Below are 16,688 nucleotides of genomic sequence, written 5' to 3'. Positions count from 1 at the left end.
GACAATAATGTGTAAAAACCTAGAATCAACCAGAATTTTTTTCTTTCCATATTCTATTTTACAAAATTGCCAAGTGGAGGTTTATTCATTTATTATTATTATTTTTAAAATTGATTTTCAGAGAGAAGAAGGGAGAAGGAAAGAGAGATAGAAACATCAATAAGCAAGAATCATTAATTGTCTGCCTCCTGTATGCCCCCTACCAGGGATTGAGCTCAAAACCTGGGCATGTGCCCAGACCAGGAATTAAACTGTGACCTCCTGGTTCAACCACTGAGCCACTCCAGCCGGGCTACTAAATGGAGGCTTATTTTAAAAAAAATGTCTAAGTAACTATCCTGGATCCAGTGCAGATTCAACCTAATGAACTACATCAACTACTATAAAATAACAATCATGTTCATTCACAATTATCCAGAGGAATCCAAGTTTTTCCTCAGAGAAAGATATGAGAGCACTAAAGATACTAAACACATACACAGTTTTATGATTCTTAGGAATGGTTAAAATAAAAGAATGTCTGCCGCAGCCAGGTGGCTCAGTTGGGAGTATTGTCCTATGCACCAATAAGGTTGCAGGTTCAATTCCCAGTCAGGGCACATGCCCAGGTTGAGGGCTTAATCCCCAGTAGAGGGTGTGTAGGAGGCAGCCAATCAATGATTCTCGCTCATCATTGAAGTTTCTCTCTCTCTCTTGTTCTCCCTTCCTCTCTGAAATCAATAAAAATATATTAAAAAACAAAACAAAACTCTTCACCCACAAAACCTTGTTATTAGCACCTAACAAGGAAAATAAATGGAATTATTCAGATATTTTTTAAATGCCCCTTTCTCAACTCTCTGAAGAAACAAACTGTTCTAAACAAACAAAACCCCCAAAATAAACAAACAAAAAACCCAAATAAGTACAGGTTCAGATTTCTCCATGTAACCCTTTTGTCTAAATGCCATTTAAAATATACCCATGATGCTCTATTCTAGTATAAAAAATGCAGGTTACCTTTGGTTTAAACTGCCTTGCAAAGAGAAGATACCTCCTGATATCATCAAGGGAATAAACACGATCAATCGAATCTTCAATCCTTGAATGCAAGTCTACTATACGCCTTGCAATAGCATAATCTGTAACCTAATTCAAAACAAAAAAAAAATCACTCTGATCAGTCACATCAATATCCACTCCAGACTATCCTAGGCATTAAGAAATTATTCATAGCAAAATAAGCCCTAATATGCCACTGAAAGATATATTCATAGGTACAACGTTTCTGAGGAAAGTTTAGTACCAGTTTCATTTAAAACCAAATTAAAATGTTTACCTTTGCCCCACTCCAAGAATATTCCTGAAGGAATTAACTAACTTAAATAACAATAGCAGATTTCTAGGGCCCTTAGTATATGCCAGCCACTATTGCCTAATTGTGTATAGAAGCATTAACTCATACAACCTTCACCAAAACCTTATTACATAGGTAGTTATTACCCCTATTTTATAGATGAGCAAATTGAGGCTCAGAGAGGTTAAATCACTAGTCCAATATCACAGCAAGAAATGGAGCCAAGATTCGAACAGTCCAGCTTCAGAGTCCATGGTCTTGGCCACTACATTATATTACTATTTGTAAATATATAAAGGTAATCAACACAGAATTAATATTGAGAAAAAAAATCATACAAAAAATAAGCAATTTACTCTTAAATGATACAGAAAAACCATGTAGATGTAACGAGAACAAATGATACAGCAAATAGGGCAACATGTTAATACGTGAAGAGAATAAAAGGTATATGGGTACCATGTGCACAATTATATTTCTTGCAACATTTCTATACGTCTGAAATTATTTCTAACAGTTAAAAAACTAATTTAATGGATCATGTACCAATAGAAATATATGAAATCAGATAACTCCCAACTATGGGTAGGTGGGTTAAATATTTATATGGATTTGTGAAGGGATAAAAACAAACCAAAACATAAAAAACTAATGGAAGCCGAAACCGGTTTGGCTCAGTGGATAGAGCGTCGGCCTGCGGACTCAAGGGTCCCGGGTTCGATTCCGGTCAAGGGCATGTACCTTGGTTGCGGGCACATCCCCAGTGGGAGGTGTGCAGGAGGCAGCTGATCGATGTTTCTCTCTCATCGATGTTTCTGGCTCTCTATCCCTCTCCCTTCCTCTCTGTGAAATATCAATAAAATATTAAAAAAAAAAAAAAAAACTAATGGAAGGCAGCTTTTATTTAGATTATATTTAAAGTTTTGCTGTAAGCAAGAGTATGCATTGTGCCTAATGCAATACAGGACCCCCATGCTCAGTAATTAACAGTACAACCTATAATAACAGTACAGCCTATAATATTAGCTTCTACAGAATGTCACTTTGTAGTCCTATGCCCATCTGAGCTGTGCAGTTTTGTTAAATATTTAAGACTAAGTATAAATAACTAATAGCTAACATGTCCGAATCCAACTACATCCACCACTTTACACTCAATCTTCAAATTATTCTATAATTAAGGCGAAAAAGTGATACACACTCAACTTTATGAGAAAATATAGGAAGACTAATGACTCCTGATTTGGAGGAGAAAAAAAGAAGAAATTCCTTTGGTATTTCAATTTTTTCATGCTTACTAAAAAGACCCCCAACAAAACAAAAAAATTCTTATAAAAATCTTAAAGAGAATGATTGAGAATTAATTATAATGTCTCCTTTTTTCTTGTTAAATTTATTGGGGTGACATTGGTCAACATGAACATACAGGTTTCAAGTGTGGGTTTCTATGTTACAAGATCTGCATATTGTACCGTGTCCTTTTTCCTTTGAAAATAAAAAAAAAAAACAGTAGCAAAAACAAAAAACATTATATTCCTCAACACAAGTAAGTGGAACCAGCAATTCAAGTGACTTTATTTTGAAATGCTTAATACACCTTTGCTCAATTGGAGAAAACAAAAGATCAGTGCAAACACATGTTCAGGAGTATATATTCAAACCTGACTCACTCAGTTATTCATATTGGAAATAACAAAAGAAGCTAAGAGTGATAGATAATGTTGGTTACCTCATTACATTCATCCACAAGTATAAAGAAGAGATCAAATCGGGACATGATGGGAGCTGACAAATTTATATTCTGTTTCAACGACTTTGATCTGTCATAGTGTCCACCGATTGGGTTTGCTGCTGCCAAAATGGATGTTCTGGCATTCAGAGTAGCCTGCCCACAAAAGAAAGAATTATGATAGGTTTAAAAAGACATCTGGAACAGCCAATAAATATATGACAAAATGCTTGATCTCTTTCATAATTAAATGCTAACCAAAATACTAAGATATCATTTTTCACCTACTGGATCATTAAAAGTAAAATCTAATAACACACAGCGCACGGGTACTTCCATATGATGATGGCAAAATGCTGTGCATACCCATTAAGCCTGAGATTTCTTGTTAGAAATTTATCTTGCAGTTAAGTACAGGAAGATGTGTGTTCAAGGATATCTACAATATTGTTTTTAATCAAAAGGCTAGAAAGAACCCAAATATCACTCTGTAGGTGTCTAATTGGGGTACATACAACTGAAAACCATGCAGTAATAAAAAAAACCCAAAGTGGATGTAATATGTGCTAATATAGAAAGATAGCCAAAATAAAATTATGACGTTAAATGAGTAAGGAACAAAACTGTATGTATTATGCTTGTTTCTATATAAAATATTCCTAAAAGGTGCATAAACTCAGCAGGTATTTCTGAATATTTATTAATGCTGGGACTTGCAGGGGAAGATTTCTCTTCCTTATATTTTAGAGTACTGCTTAAATTTTCCTCACTACTTCACTGTATTACTTTATTTAAAAAATTCGATTCTCTCGAATGTTAGTCACAATATTGCACAGTCTTATATCACTAATGATGGAGGTAGGTTCTGAGAAATGAGTTGTTAGGCAATTCTATGATTGTTCAAAGATCATAGAGTGCACTTACACAAACCTAGATGGTATAAAACAACATGAGATTCAATCAAGCATGAGAAGATGATGCAATCAAGAGATGTAAACACAAGATGTATGAGGCTGTTGCCTGAGTAGTATGGCTTACCGTTTTATAGCTAACTTTTTTTTATAAGTAGAAAGAGAATACTCTAAAACGATAATACCCAGTATTATGTACTGTACATAATTGTATGTGCTCTACTTTATACAACTGGCAGCACAGTAGGTCTGTTTGCACCAGCATCACCACAAACATGTGAGTAATGTGATGTGCTAAGATATTAATACGACTAAGACGTCACTAGGTGACAGGAATTTTTCAGCTCCATTATAATCTCATGGGACCACCATCACATATGTGGTCCATCCTTGACCAAAACGTTATGTGGAACATGACTGTACCTATTATTTTCATTTAAATATATTATTTTTGTTATAATTGAAAACCTGCTTTATCAAAAAATATAGAAGCTTTGTGAAAATTTTGAGCTGTGAAATGCTAAAATTTTCACCAATACCCTCTACTTTCTGTAATAGCGTCACATTTTCACAGTACCTATAATTTGGATTAAAAATCCTCAGGGCTGTGTTTTCCATTTCAACAAATAACATTTTATGTTGAAATAATGCATTTTATCCAGGTGAATGTCTCTAGAGCTACATCAATCTACAAGACATGATGCAGTGAAACAGAAGTGGACACATGTACCTTCACGCCTGCTTTAGTGATGGAGATAGTCTGCTGTTCCATAGCCTCGTGAATAGCAACTTGATCTCGCACTTCCATCTTATCAAATTCATCAATACAACATACACCCTGTAACCAAACAAATCTAGCATAAGGAACTGCCTTTTAGGTGCCAAATGGCAAGTAAACTCAAAGTTTGCAGCTATACTGTAAGATAGGTAAACAAGCAATCCTAATTCCCTCTACTAGAGTATAGTAGATCCCAGAGCTAGAAGGAACCATGTGCTTTTGACTTGTTTTAGATTAAAACTAAAAACTTACATTTATTGCACTTTTACTCAACATAAAAGCCTTGCCCGGCTGGTTTGGCTCAGTGGATAGTGTCAGCCTGTAGACTGAAGAGTCATAGGTTCGATTCCGGTCAATGGCACATGCCTGACCTCCTAGAGGGTGTGCAGGAGGTAGCCGATCAATGATTCTCTCTCATCATTTATGTTTCTCTCTCTCCCCTTCTCCCTTCCTCTGTGAAATCAGTACAGATATATATAAAAAAAAACCAACCTGTGTAAATCTCAGGGTCAAAATATTTTGGGTCACTTCAACATTGATTTTTGGGTGGAGAAGTGAAGAATGAAATTGAAACATAATGTTTATAAGTATACTAGTGGGCCAGTGCATGGATGTGTGCACATGGAAAGGAAATTAATTAGAAGGTGGCTGGCAAGATGGGACTGGGAGAGACGAGCTGGACACGCACACCCTGGAGCCAGCCTCCCACGGTCCCTCCCTGGCCGGCAGCGCTGCAGCTTGAAGAGTGCCTCCGGCAGGTGGGACCCCTTGGCCTGACCTGCGGGGATCAGGCCAAAACCGGCTCTCTGACATCCCCTGAGGGGTCCTGGAGTGCAAGAGGGCACTCTGCAAAGTTGCTGTCACTCAGCAGCTCCTGTGTTGAGCATCTGCCCCCGGTGGTGAATGCACATCATACCTACTGGTTGGTTGGATGGTCGCTTAGCATTTTATATATATATACTAGAGGCCCGGCGCATGAAATTCATGCAAGGGCAGGGTCCCTAGGCCTGGCCTGCAATCAGGGCCATCTTCCCCTGCCTGCAGCCAGCCCTGCCCCTGCTGCCACCCATCCCTAGTTCCCCGTTCACCATTGGTTGATCAGTGCCTGACGGCCAGGGGAAGGGACCAAGAGGTCAGCTGTTCCCGCCTGCTCACCAGCCCCGTCCCTGCCGTGGGTGGCCATCAGGCAATTAGAATCTGCTGGCCAGGGAAAGGGACCAAGAGGTGGTCAGTGTGCCTCATAGTGACTGGTCCAGTGGTCATTCTGGTAGTTCTGCCGTTAGGGCCAATTTGCATATTACCCTTTTATTATATAGGATAGAGGCCTGGTGCACAGGTGGGAGCCGGCTGGCCTGCCCTGAAGGGGGCCCCAGATCAGGGTTGGGGGGGGGGGTCCCTGCTGGGGAGCGTGGCCCACCTGGGCTTGGGGCCGCTGGTGGTTTGCAGGCCAGCCACACCCCTGGCTTTATCAGGAAGGACATCCAGAATGATGTCCAGAAGATGTCCGATCTATCTAGTCTAATTAGCATATTACCCTTTTATTAATATAGATATAGCTACAACTTACATGCCTTTACAGATCTAATTAATGTCAAATACAGATTATTTACTAAAAATGCCCTTTTTAAAGAACATCTTTTATCTTTTTATTATTATTTTTTAAAGGACATCTTTTTAATAGAAACTTATAGGACTTTACTGACATGGTAGGGAATATTCCAAGAGTATAAAATGTTCTTACATTATCAGCCAGCATCAAAGCTCCAGCTTCAATGACAAATTCATGAGATTCTTCATCTCTCACAACAGCTGCTGTTAAGCCAGCAGCACTGGATGCTTTGCCACTGGTGTAGACAGCTCTGGGGGTGAACTCCTCCACATGCCTATTCAAGGTTATCATATTTATTAATATGTGACTACAAAACATTCTGTGCAGGAATATCACCTAACAGCATTTGTCAATTAAGAATTTAAATTTACTTTTAAAAAACTGAGAAAGGCATTAATCATAAGCAATCCAGAGATACCTATAATAGACTGAATAGGAAACCACAGAATGAACATAAAACCTTTCTCCTTTGGCCTTTTAGATAGATTTAAATCCATTCCTGTGAAATGTAAGATGAAGTTCATACATGTCTAAAACATCAACTTTAAAAGTCTTTAATAATAAAAGTTTAGCAATAATGATCTATTAGAAGGCCTTGCACTTAAAAAATAAAATAAAACTAGCTGTGAGATTTATTGTAAAAAGGCAAGGTTGGTTTAACAGCTAAAAATTAATAATATGCCACATTAATAAAAACCATCTCAATAGTTTCAGAAAAAAACGTGACAAAATCCAACACCCTTCATGATAAAAACTCAACAAATGAGGAATAGAAGAGACTTTCCTTCAACCTGATATAGCATCTATAAAAACCCACAGCTAACATCATTCTTGAAGGTTAAAGGCTGAATGCTTTCCCCCTAAGATTAGGAAAATGAGACACAGATGTCAACTCTACCACTTCTATTCAACACTAGTGACCCGGTGCACGAAATTCGTGCACATTAAAAGGAAATTAATTAGAGGAAACAATTTAATATTGCTATTTGCCCTTTCTCTATAATAGAAGTGTCAGAGATGAAAGAAAATTAGTAAAATGTATATGAAAACCTTCCTCCTATCAGAGTCTGGGGTGCACCACGGGACCCAGAGTCAAGTCCCCGCCCACCTACATGTGCCTCAAAAATCGCATGAGACCCAGACCCAGCTGGCCCCCGCCCCCATTGGGCTAGATCCAGACTTGGCCAGTCCCACCCTTGTCAAGCCCCGCTGGGCAGGGGACATAGCCTCAGGTACCCTGGCCCGGTGCCAGGACGTGGCCTGAGGTCTCCCAGCCCAGACTGGGGTGGGGGGGGGGGTGCCTTGAGGTCCCCCATCAAGCCCCGCCAGGTGGGGGACATGGCCTGAGATCCCCTGTCAAGCCCCGCTGGGTGAGGGGCATGGCCTGAGGTCCCCTGTCAAGCCCTGCCAGGCAGGGGGGCACAGCCTCAGGTCCCCCATCAAGCCCCACTGGGCGGGGGGCGTGGCCTGAGGTCCCCCATCAAGCCCTGCCAGACGGAGGGTGCGGTCTGAGGTTCCCCAGCCTGGTGCTGAGGTAGGGGGCATGGCCTGAGTTCCCCCAATCCAGCACTGGGGGTGCACCTTGAGGTCCTCTGTCAAACCTTGCTGGGTGGGGAGCACGGCCTGAGTTCCCCTGTCAAGCCCCACTGGGCAGGGGGTGTGGTCTGAGATCCCCCGGCCTGGTGCCGGGGTGGGGGGTGTGGCCTGAAGTCCCCTGTCAAGCCCCACTTGGTGGGGGGCATGGCTTGAGGTCCCCCAGCCTGGCATTGGGGCTGGGGGAGCAGCCTGAGGACCCCTAGCCCAGCACCAGGACAAGAAGTGCACCTTGAGGTCCCCCGTCATGCCCCACCAGGCGGGGGGCATGGCCTCAGGTCCCCTGGCCTCGTGCCAGGGTGGGGAGTGTGGCCTGAGGTCCCCCAGCCTGATGCCAGGGCGAGGGCTGCAGTCTGAGGTCCCCTGTCAAGTCCTACGGGGGAGGGCATAGCCTCAGGTTCCTGCTGATTGCCTGTTAAGGCTCCTTATGGGAACTTGGCTTCAGCTGTGTGTGCAGCCATCTTTGTGATGGAGTGATGGTCAATTAGCATATTCCCTCTTTATTAGATAGGATTATACTCAAAGGTGTAGCAGGTGCAATTAGGCAAGGAAAAGCAAAAGGCAGCCAGTTTGAAAGAACTATCACTATTTGCAGATAACATGATCTGATAGACAGAAAATCCTATGGAATCTACAAAAATGTTACAACTAATAAGAGTTCTTATAAGGTTGTGAGACAAAAGATCAATTTCATTCATATACACGTGCAATGAACAACCCCAAAATGAAAAGAAAACAATAGCATCAAAAAGATTAAAATACTTAGGAATAGGTTTAACAAAAGAAGTGCAAGCTTATACCTTGGAAACTATAAAACATTGTTCAAAGAAATTAAAGGCCTAAATAAATAAGAAGATGTCCCATGTTTATGGATCAGAAGACTTAATATTGTTAAAAAGCCAATATACACCCTGGCAGGGTAGCTCAGTTGGCTGAAGCGTCCTGATACAACAAGGATGCAGGTTTGATTCCTGGTCAGAGCACATACAAGAAATAACCAATGAATGCATAAATAAGTGGAACAACAAATCTCTCTCTCTCTCTCTTTTTTTATTCATTGAAAATGTTTATTAAGGTGTTACTGTTTTATCTAGTTGGTTCAATATTTGTATAATTTAAAACTCTGAGTTGCCCCTGAATAATCCAGATGTCCACAATGTTGACATAAACTACTATACTTCCTGATACTTAACATATTCAGATTTCTCTAACTTCCATTTATCAGCTAAGTAAAACATTAACCTTTCAAAGTTACACTTTTAAGGAGTTCACAAATTCCTATTTCTCCAACTTTAAAAAATTGTTTAAACCTCTTAAAAGAGGAAGCTGAAACTCCCAAATCAAAAGCCTTAATCTGCCGCTCACAATGTACCCATATTATCAAATAATCACAATGTACACTTTAAATATCTTACAATTTTTGTCAGTTATGCCTCACAAAGCTGAAAAAATTAAAATCAGCTATAGAAAAAGCCTTAGTCTGAACCAACACTGGGAAACAGAGCAATGGAAGTGAGTATTTTATTCATCACTCTGGGCAAAAGTACAGAATATATTTATTATTTTATTTTCCCATAAAGAAAATGTACTTTGTATTTAGAGAAATAAAAAATCAGTTGTCGGAATTTGTTTTTGGAGCATGATTAGTAAGTCCCTTATCAATGGTTGGTTCCTGATACCAGGGACCATTGTCTCTCATACGTATTAATCTTCATACTTCCAGCTCCTTTAGCTATAATTCAGCGTTTTCAGCTTCAATGTGAAGGATAGCTATTGTTCATTCATAATTCTTTTCAGGACTATCACAGAAAGTTCGGGCAATCCATTATGATATAGGATGCTTGTAATATTCCCAGTGTTCTGGGATATAGCCTTCTGGAATTTCTGCTAATTCAGTTTCACCAACGAATACATTCACCAGAGTTATGCCAATTACTACTGGAATCCCAGTCAACATAATGCAGAATTTCAGTAAATCCAAAGAACGCCTATCATAGAATCCAGAAGGTTTGATAAATCTTTTCTCATGGTCTCCAGTGTGTCTTACAGGAGCAATAGCCTTTGGAAAGCCACAAGTGAGAAAGGCCCTGGATCCAAGCCATGTGCCCAGGCGGTGGCCAGAGAGCATGGTCAGCGGTGACCGAAGTCCGCTGCAGCAAGCTCAAGGCCACCATGGCTACTCCTTCTCTCCCTTTAAAAAAAAAATGCCAATACATCTCAAATTGATCTACAGATTCAACACAACCCCAATTAATACCACAACTGGCTTCTTTGTAGAAACTGATAAGATGATCCTAAAATTCATGAAGAAACTCAAAGGACCCAGAATAGCTAAAACAATCTGGAAAAAGAGTTGGACAACTCACATTTTCTGATTTTATAACTTAGTACAAAGCTTTAGTGTTCAAGATAGTGTTGGTCTGGTCTAAGAATAGACATAATATGAGGGTTTTGTTTGCCTCCTTGAAAAAAGAGACAATACATGTCGGTCTGGGTGCTGTTGGATAAGACATAATATACACATATATACAGCACCAAGAACACAGAAAGTGCTCAAAACGGGTTGCTATTATTTTGACCTCTAAGTTTCTTAAAAAATTAAAAGTAAGCAAGTTCTTGCAATACACATGCTGATAAGGGTGGCAAAAAATGTCTCATGCTTATAGCACTGCTTTGGCAAAGTGTGTCCTGTTTAAGAACCTTAAAGATATTCGTATTTTTTTTTTTTTTGCCCTGACCAGTTTGGCTCAGTGGATAGAGCGTCGGCTTGTGGACTGAAAGGTTGCGGGCACATCCCCAGTAGGGGGTGTGCAGGAGGCAGCTGATCGATGTTCCTCATCGATGTTTCTAACTCTCTATCCCTCTCCCTTCCTCTCTGTAAAAAATAAATAAAATATATATTTTTTTTAAAAAGATATTTATATTTTTAATCTCATCAATTCTATAGTTGGAATTTACTCATAGGAAACAAAAAAAAATTTAAATAAAAAGCCGAAACCGGTTTGGCTCAGTGGATAGAGCGTCGGCCTGAGGACTGAAGGGTCCCGGGTTGGATTCCGGTCAAGGGCATGTACCTTGGTTGCGGGCACATCCCCAGTGGGGGGTGTGCAGGAGGCAACTGATCGATGTTTCTCTCTCATCGATGTTTCTAACTCTCTATCCCTCTCTCTTCCTCTCTGTAAAATATCAATAAAATATATTTAAAAAAATAAAATAAAATAACACATGTTTAAAAAAAAAAAAAAAAAGTTCTACACATCATGGTATTCACTGTATCAATATCTATATAATCATTAAAATAAACGACAGGCTAGGGAAATGATTTTGTAAGTTACAGCACAACAACAAAAAAAAATTGTGAAAGTAAAGAAGATGGAAAAATATTTAGGGTATATTAAAATGAAAATACATATTTATGTATTCAAAGATTATACAAAGACATTATACAAAGATTAAAAGAGTTCTACGTGGGAATGGGATTGCAGGCAATTTTTTCCCTATTCCAAAATTATAAAATATTGTTACATTCTATTAAAAAAATTAAGGTGTTTTGAATCCAAGTGAGTTACATATTCAACACAGTCCTAATTTATACTCCTGCTCTAGTACAGGCACACTGACTGCACTGTTGGTAGCACAGAGCCTGAACTATGCACAGTTTTTCCTGCTGCACTACTATGGGCAAACACTTACTTGAGAAACTGGCTCTTAGCTGTACTTGGGTCACCAACAATGCAAACATTTATGTCCCCCCGAAGAGAGGTTCCTTCCCCTGTTGTCTTTGGAACACCACCAAAGAGCATCAGCAGGACACCCCGTTTTACTTCATCATTGCCTGAAACAAAAACCCAAGGTATTTTTCAACATGAGGCTAATCACAGGAAATTCCAAAAGCATGTTTATCAACCAAAAGAGCAGATAAAATGAAGCAAAGCACAAGACCGAAGTAAAAATACCTGGCTCCTAATCTTGGTAAGAACTTGAATTCCCTTAACCAATGTCTTCACCTATACTGCAGGTGTCACAGGTGCCAGCCAATGTTCACCCTTCTAAGAGGCTTTCCTTGATCACAAGTCCCGCTACCTTATACAAAGCTTTTCTCTATGTGGTAGTCCTCAAATATCTCTCCCCATAAATAAACTATGTCCCCCTCAGCTTATCTATCATATTTGCTAGTTCTTTCTAATGGCATGCAAATCAACAGTTTGAGAAATGGTCCATGACTTACTTCTTTTGTGTTACCAACAGTGACCAGTGCTGAATATAAATTCATGCTAACTGAACTCAGAGGGATTAGATAAAATGCTTCAAAGAACTATATAAATCCAATATAAGAAGGAAATAACACAATTAGAAAACAATGGATCTTTAGAAATATTTTTCTGTACTAATTATTATGACTTTCTGTGAATTCCATCAACGAAGTGCTAGGCAGATTTACAAAAACCACTTCTTAAAAATAGAAAATTAAAAAACCCATTCCACAACCAACACTACTCTGACCTATAAGCCACCTAAGTGAGCCCCCTCATAAGTGGATCCTCTGGCCCCAGAAAAGCCTTCAGATCACTGCAGCCCCAGCTGATGTCTTGGCTGCAACCTCCTGAAAGACTGAGCAGAACCACCCAGCTAAGCCTCTGTCAATTCCTGACCCACAGACTGTAGGAGATAATGTTTGCTGTTTTAAGCCACTAAATTTTGGGGTAATTTGTTATGAAGCAATAATTTACGGGAAAAGTGAAGCAGCATAAAATTTTTTACCCTATTCATTATTAAAGGAAGACACTCTAAAATCCATAAACAATTATTAACATAAAGGATTTCAGTTCAAGTTCATTTATCAAATATTTAGGTAGAAAAACAGGTTAATTGTAATGATTAAAAAATATATACCTAAGAAAAAACCCACTATATTATAAAAATTTAGTTATACTCTTCAACACACAAGAAGATTTTAATAACAGCGAGCAGCTGGCAACCAAGAGTCAAAAAAACATGAAAGAAGAAACGACCAAATGTATAGACATGTACATGTAACCAAGAAACATCTAGAAAGCTCCAGCTCTAAAAATTAAAAAAGCCCCACAGATATTAAACTAGCATATTGGAGCATACTGAAGTCCAGTTCTGTCCTAAAGTCAGAAAAACAAGACTACATGATCCCTTTTTCTTTTTAAAAAAGTTGTGGTAAAGTATACACAACACAAAATTTACCATTTCAACCATTTCCCCCCATTTCAACCATTTTTAAGTGTACATTTCAGTGGAATTAAGTACATTCACTATGTTTTATAACTATCATTCCTATCAATTTCTAGAGCTATTCATCATACCAAACAGGAACTCTATCCATTAAACAGTAACTCCCCATTCCTCTCCCCCAGGTAACCTCTTTCTGTCTCTATGAATTTGCCTATTCTAGGTACCTCGTTTTAAGTGGAGTCATATATTTTCCTTTCATAAAAGACTTAAAAAGACCCCATCTAAACCTACAAAAAAACTTTCATGATTTGATTTGTATGCTTTAAGAAATCATATGTTGCTGTTTTATCTTGAATCATTATCTTGAATTTCAAGTTTATGGCACAAATGGATAGAACTCTTACCATGTATAGTAGGGAATAGGCTGGTACAAAGATTGTGGTACAGATTTTTATCTTGACTCATTTCAAACACTTTTTCCCATTCCTTCACAGTCATTTGGTTCTTAATGCTCTCAGCTGTTTGTTCCTCATCTCGGAGCTCTTTCCCTCCAAACTGAGGGATAGAGGAGAAAGGAAAAATATTAGTACAGAAACAGTCAAAATAATATGAAAGAGAAGACACTTCACTACAAACAATTTTAGTCTGGGAGGTCAACTTCAGAATCTGTTGACTATAAAGGTTTTTAAAAAATCCTCAACTAGTAAGTTCTAAGTTAATTAAGAGAGTATGTCATTTGTCCTGTGAATTAAAAAAACAAAAAGCCACCACCACTGTTTTATATTGCTATCTAAATTTATGTGAATGGTCAAGAGATGAGCCATACTAAAATGCTAGTCCAATGATGCAAAGATCAAAAAGTGAGAGCCCTAGATGGTTTTGCTCAGTGGATAGAGCGTCAGCCTGTGGACCACAGGGTCCTGGGTTCGATTCCGGTCAAGGGCATGTACCTTGGTTGCAGGCTCCTACCTGGCCTGGGCTCTGGTTGGGGGCATGCAGGAGGCAACCAATTGATGTGTTTCTCTCACATCGATGTTTCTCTCTGTCTTTCCCTCTCTCTTCCACTCTCCCTAAAAATCAATGGAAAAATATCCCCGGGTGAGGATTAACAACAACAACAAAAAGAAGTGACAGAATAGTTATTATGTTCATTTCTTTTTCCAAAACTGGATGATTTTCCAAACTCTTTCTACCTGCTTTTCCATTCAGGACACAGGATTAAGTTCTGAACAACTATAACACACAGAGCCCATCACTCTCAGAAAGCAATTTACTTTACTTTCCAGATTACTATATCTTTCTATTTGCACTTTCTCCAAAAGCATGAGAAAGGAACCGTGATAATTGAAAAACATAAACCCCCACCATGGATTACTTGTACCAATGCTATTAAAGCAATGAGCTCTTACATGAAAACAAGATTTTTCCTTGTCAGAGAGACATGAAAAGATTTGATTTTAACATTTACAAAAATCAAATTTCAACAACCCATATCTCTAACATTGACTAGATAACTGAGAGGTTTCAGAAACCTGTAACTTTGTCGCAGCCTTGGGGGACATCTTTCTCAAGCTTTGCTATTCTACTAAGACTCACCCTTGGGTTGGTTGGTGCAACACAACAGGCAAGAAAGACCAGCCTGTATGAAAGGTCCCTAACACCAAGGGCCCGGAGTCCTCGAATGCCTTCTGTCTCATACCCATCAACACCACTGACACGAGAGTTAGTTTCTGCACGTGCTCCTGAAAGATTGAATGATAAGTAGTTTCACAGCTCAAATATTGAAGGTGCTAAGTAAAAATTGCTCAAATACACAAAACCTATAAATCCAAAGATTTCATTTAGGCTGATTTTTTTTCAGATCAGTACCTTTTGTAACAAAATCCATCAGTCTTTAATCTCATCATACTTTCCTGTTTACTCTTTGATTGGTAGCCCAAAATAAGATAAGGAAGATACAAGAAGCTAGATACTCTGCAGTTCAGGTAACAGAATTAGTTAGATTTGAGCCCAGGATTACCAACCTGGTGTGCTAAGCTTAGAGACATCAGGCACAACAATCAGCGTCCCTGTAAAGTCACACTTGTCACCAGCTTGAGCTGACTCCACAGCTTCAGCCCTCAAGATCACTTCTAAACTGCGTGGGATACTTCCTCGAGGAAGCTCAGCTTGAGTCTCTTGAATACGAACCTATAACAAAGACAAATGGCCAAGAATAAGAGATCTTGTTCAAATATCAAACAATCTAAATTAAATGCCACAAATATTGACATATTTTAAACTATCTTACCATTTGCTCTTTTGACATGTGCCATCATTTAGCATAAAAATTATCTACCCTAAAACTCCTTTCAATTTGGTAAAAGATTATATCTATTTATTTATTTTAATATATTTTTATTGATTTTAGAGAGGAAGGGAGAATGAGAGAGAGATAGAGACATCAATGATGAGTGAGAATCATTGATCAGCTGCCTCCTGCACTCCACCCAGCGGGGATTGAGCCTGCAACCCAGGCATGTGTCCCTGACCAGAATCGAACCTGGGACCCTTCAGTCCGCAGTCCGAAGCTCCATGCAATGAGCCAACCCGGCTAGGCTAGGGCAAGATTATATCTATCTAAAATCTTCATTTTTCTCTCATTAAAAAGCATTGTTTCTCATTTCCTCTTTGTTCAAATTGACTATGTAGTTATATATCTGTTCTGTTTTTCATAATTTATACTCTCCATCTCAATGCAACTGTTAACATTACTTAGACACTCATACTTTTACTATATTATTATTATTCTAGAGGCCCAGTGCATGAAATTTGTGCATGGGGGGTGTATCCCTCAGCCTGGACTGCACCATCTCCAATCCAGGACCCCTTGGGGGATGTCCAACTGCTGGTTTAGGCCCAATCCCGTAGATAGCCAGACATCCCTCTCGCAATCCGAAACTGCTGGCTCCTAACTGCTCGCCTGACTGCCTGATCGCCCCTAACCACCTCTGCCTGCTGGCCTGATGCCCCTACCTGCTCCCCTGCTGGCCTGATCACCCCCTAACTGCCCCTCTGCCGACCTGATTACCCCCGAACTGCCCCCCCCCCCGCCAGCCTGATTGGCCCCTAATTGCTGCCCCCCTGCCAGCCTGATCGCCCCTAACTGCTCTCCCCTGCTGGCCTGATCACCCCTAACTGCCTCTGCCTCGGCCCCTGCCACCGTGGCTTTGTCCAGAACGTCTTCTTAGCATATTACCCCTTTATTAGTATAGATTTTAAATATAAGTATCAAGATACTTCACCCCTAAATATTTAAGCACTCAGCTCCTAAACATAAAGACAATCTCCTATGTAACTACAATATCATTCATTATCACACCAAGAGGATTAAATATTTAATTCCATGTCTATTATTCAGTCCAACTTTAAATTTCCCCAATTGTCAAAAATATCCTTTATTACAGGTGTTTTGTTTTCTTTTCAAACCAAGATCAAATGGGGTTGTTATCACGTTCTTTTTTAAATATAAAGTATCTCCTATCAAAAGT

At 39.4% G+C, this 16,688-nt stretch overlaps 1 protein-coding gene and 1 pseudogene across 2 annotated transcripts in view; both read right to left on the bottom strand.

The window, feature by feature from the left end:
- MCM6 (minichromosome maintenance complex component 6) overlaps nucleotides 1–16,688 on the bottom strand; it is a 50,406-nt gene that overhangs the window by 12,530 nt on the left and 21,188 nt on the right. The window contains exons 5-12 of the mRNA XM_080669457.1: nucleotides 15,183–15,348; nucleotides 14,755–14,900; nucleotides 13,563–13,713; nucleotides 11,650–11,791; nucleotides 6,496–6,637; nucleotides 4,707–4,814; nucleotides 3,066–3,221; nucleotides 1,000–1,128 (exon numbers count right to left, since the gene is read on the bottom strand). Of these exons, the coding sequence (XP_080525583.1) occupies nucleotides 1,000–1,128; nucleotides 3,066–3,221; nucleotides 4,707–4,814; nucleotides 6,496–6,637; nucleotides 11,650–11,791; nucleotides 13,563–13,713; nucleotides 14,755–14,900; nucleotides 15,183–15,348 (1,140 nt within the window). The remainder of the gene's footprint in view (nucleotides 1–999; nucleotides 1,129–3,065; nucleotides 3,222–4,706; nucleotides 4,815–6,495; nucleotides 6,638–11,649; nucleotides 11,792–13,562; nucleotides 13,714–14,754; nucleotides 14,901–15,182; nucleotides 15,349–16,688) is intronic.
- On the bottom strand, nucleotides 9,668–10,130 carry LOC308248015 (NADH dehydrogenase [ubiquinone] 1 beta subcomplex subunit 5, mitochondrial-like; annotated as a pseudogene). Its single transcript has one exon. The product of its transcript is annotated as an NADH dehydrogenase [ubiquinone] 1 beta subcomplex subunit 5, mitochondrial-like (transcript).

The sequence above is a fragment of the Plecotus auritus genome (genome assembly GCF_963455305.1).
Source record: "Plecotus auritus genome assembly, chromosome: 5".
Lineage (NCBI taxonomy): Eukaryota > Metazoa > Chordata > Mammalia > Chiroptera > Vespertilionidae > Plecotus > Plecotus auritus.
The sequence above is the reverse complement of the archived record's forward strand: the minus strand, read 5'-3'. Positions and strand labels throughout refer to the sequence as shown.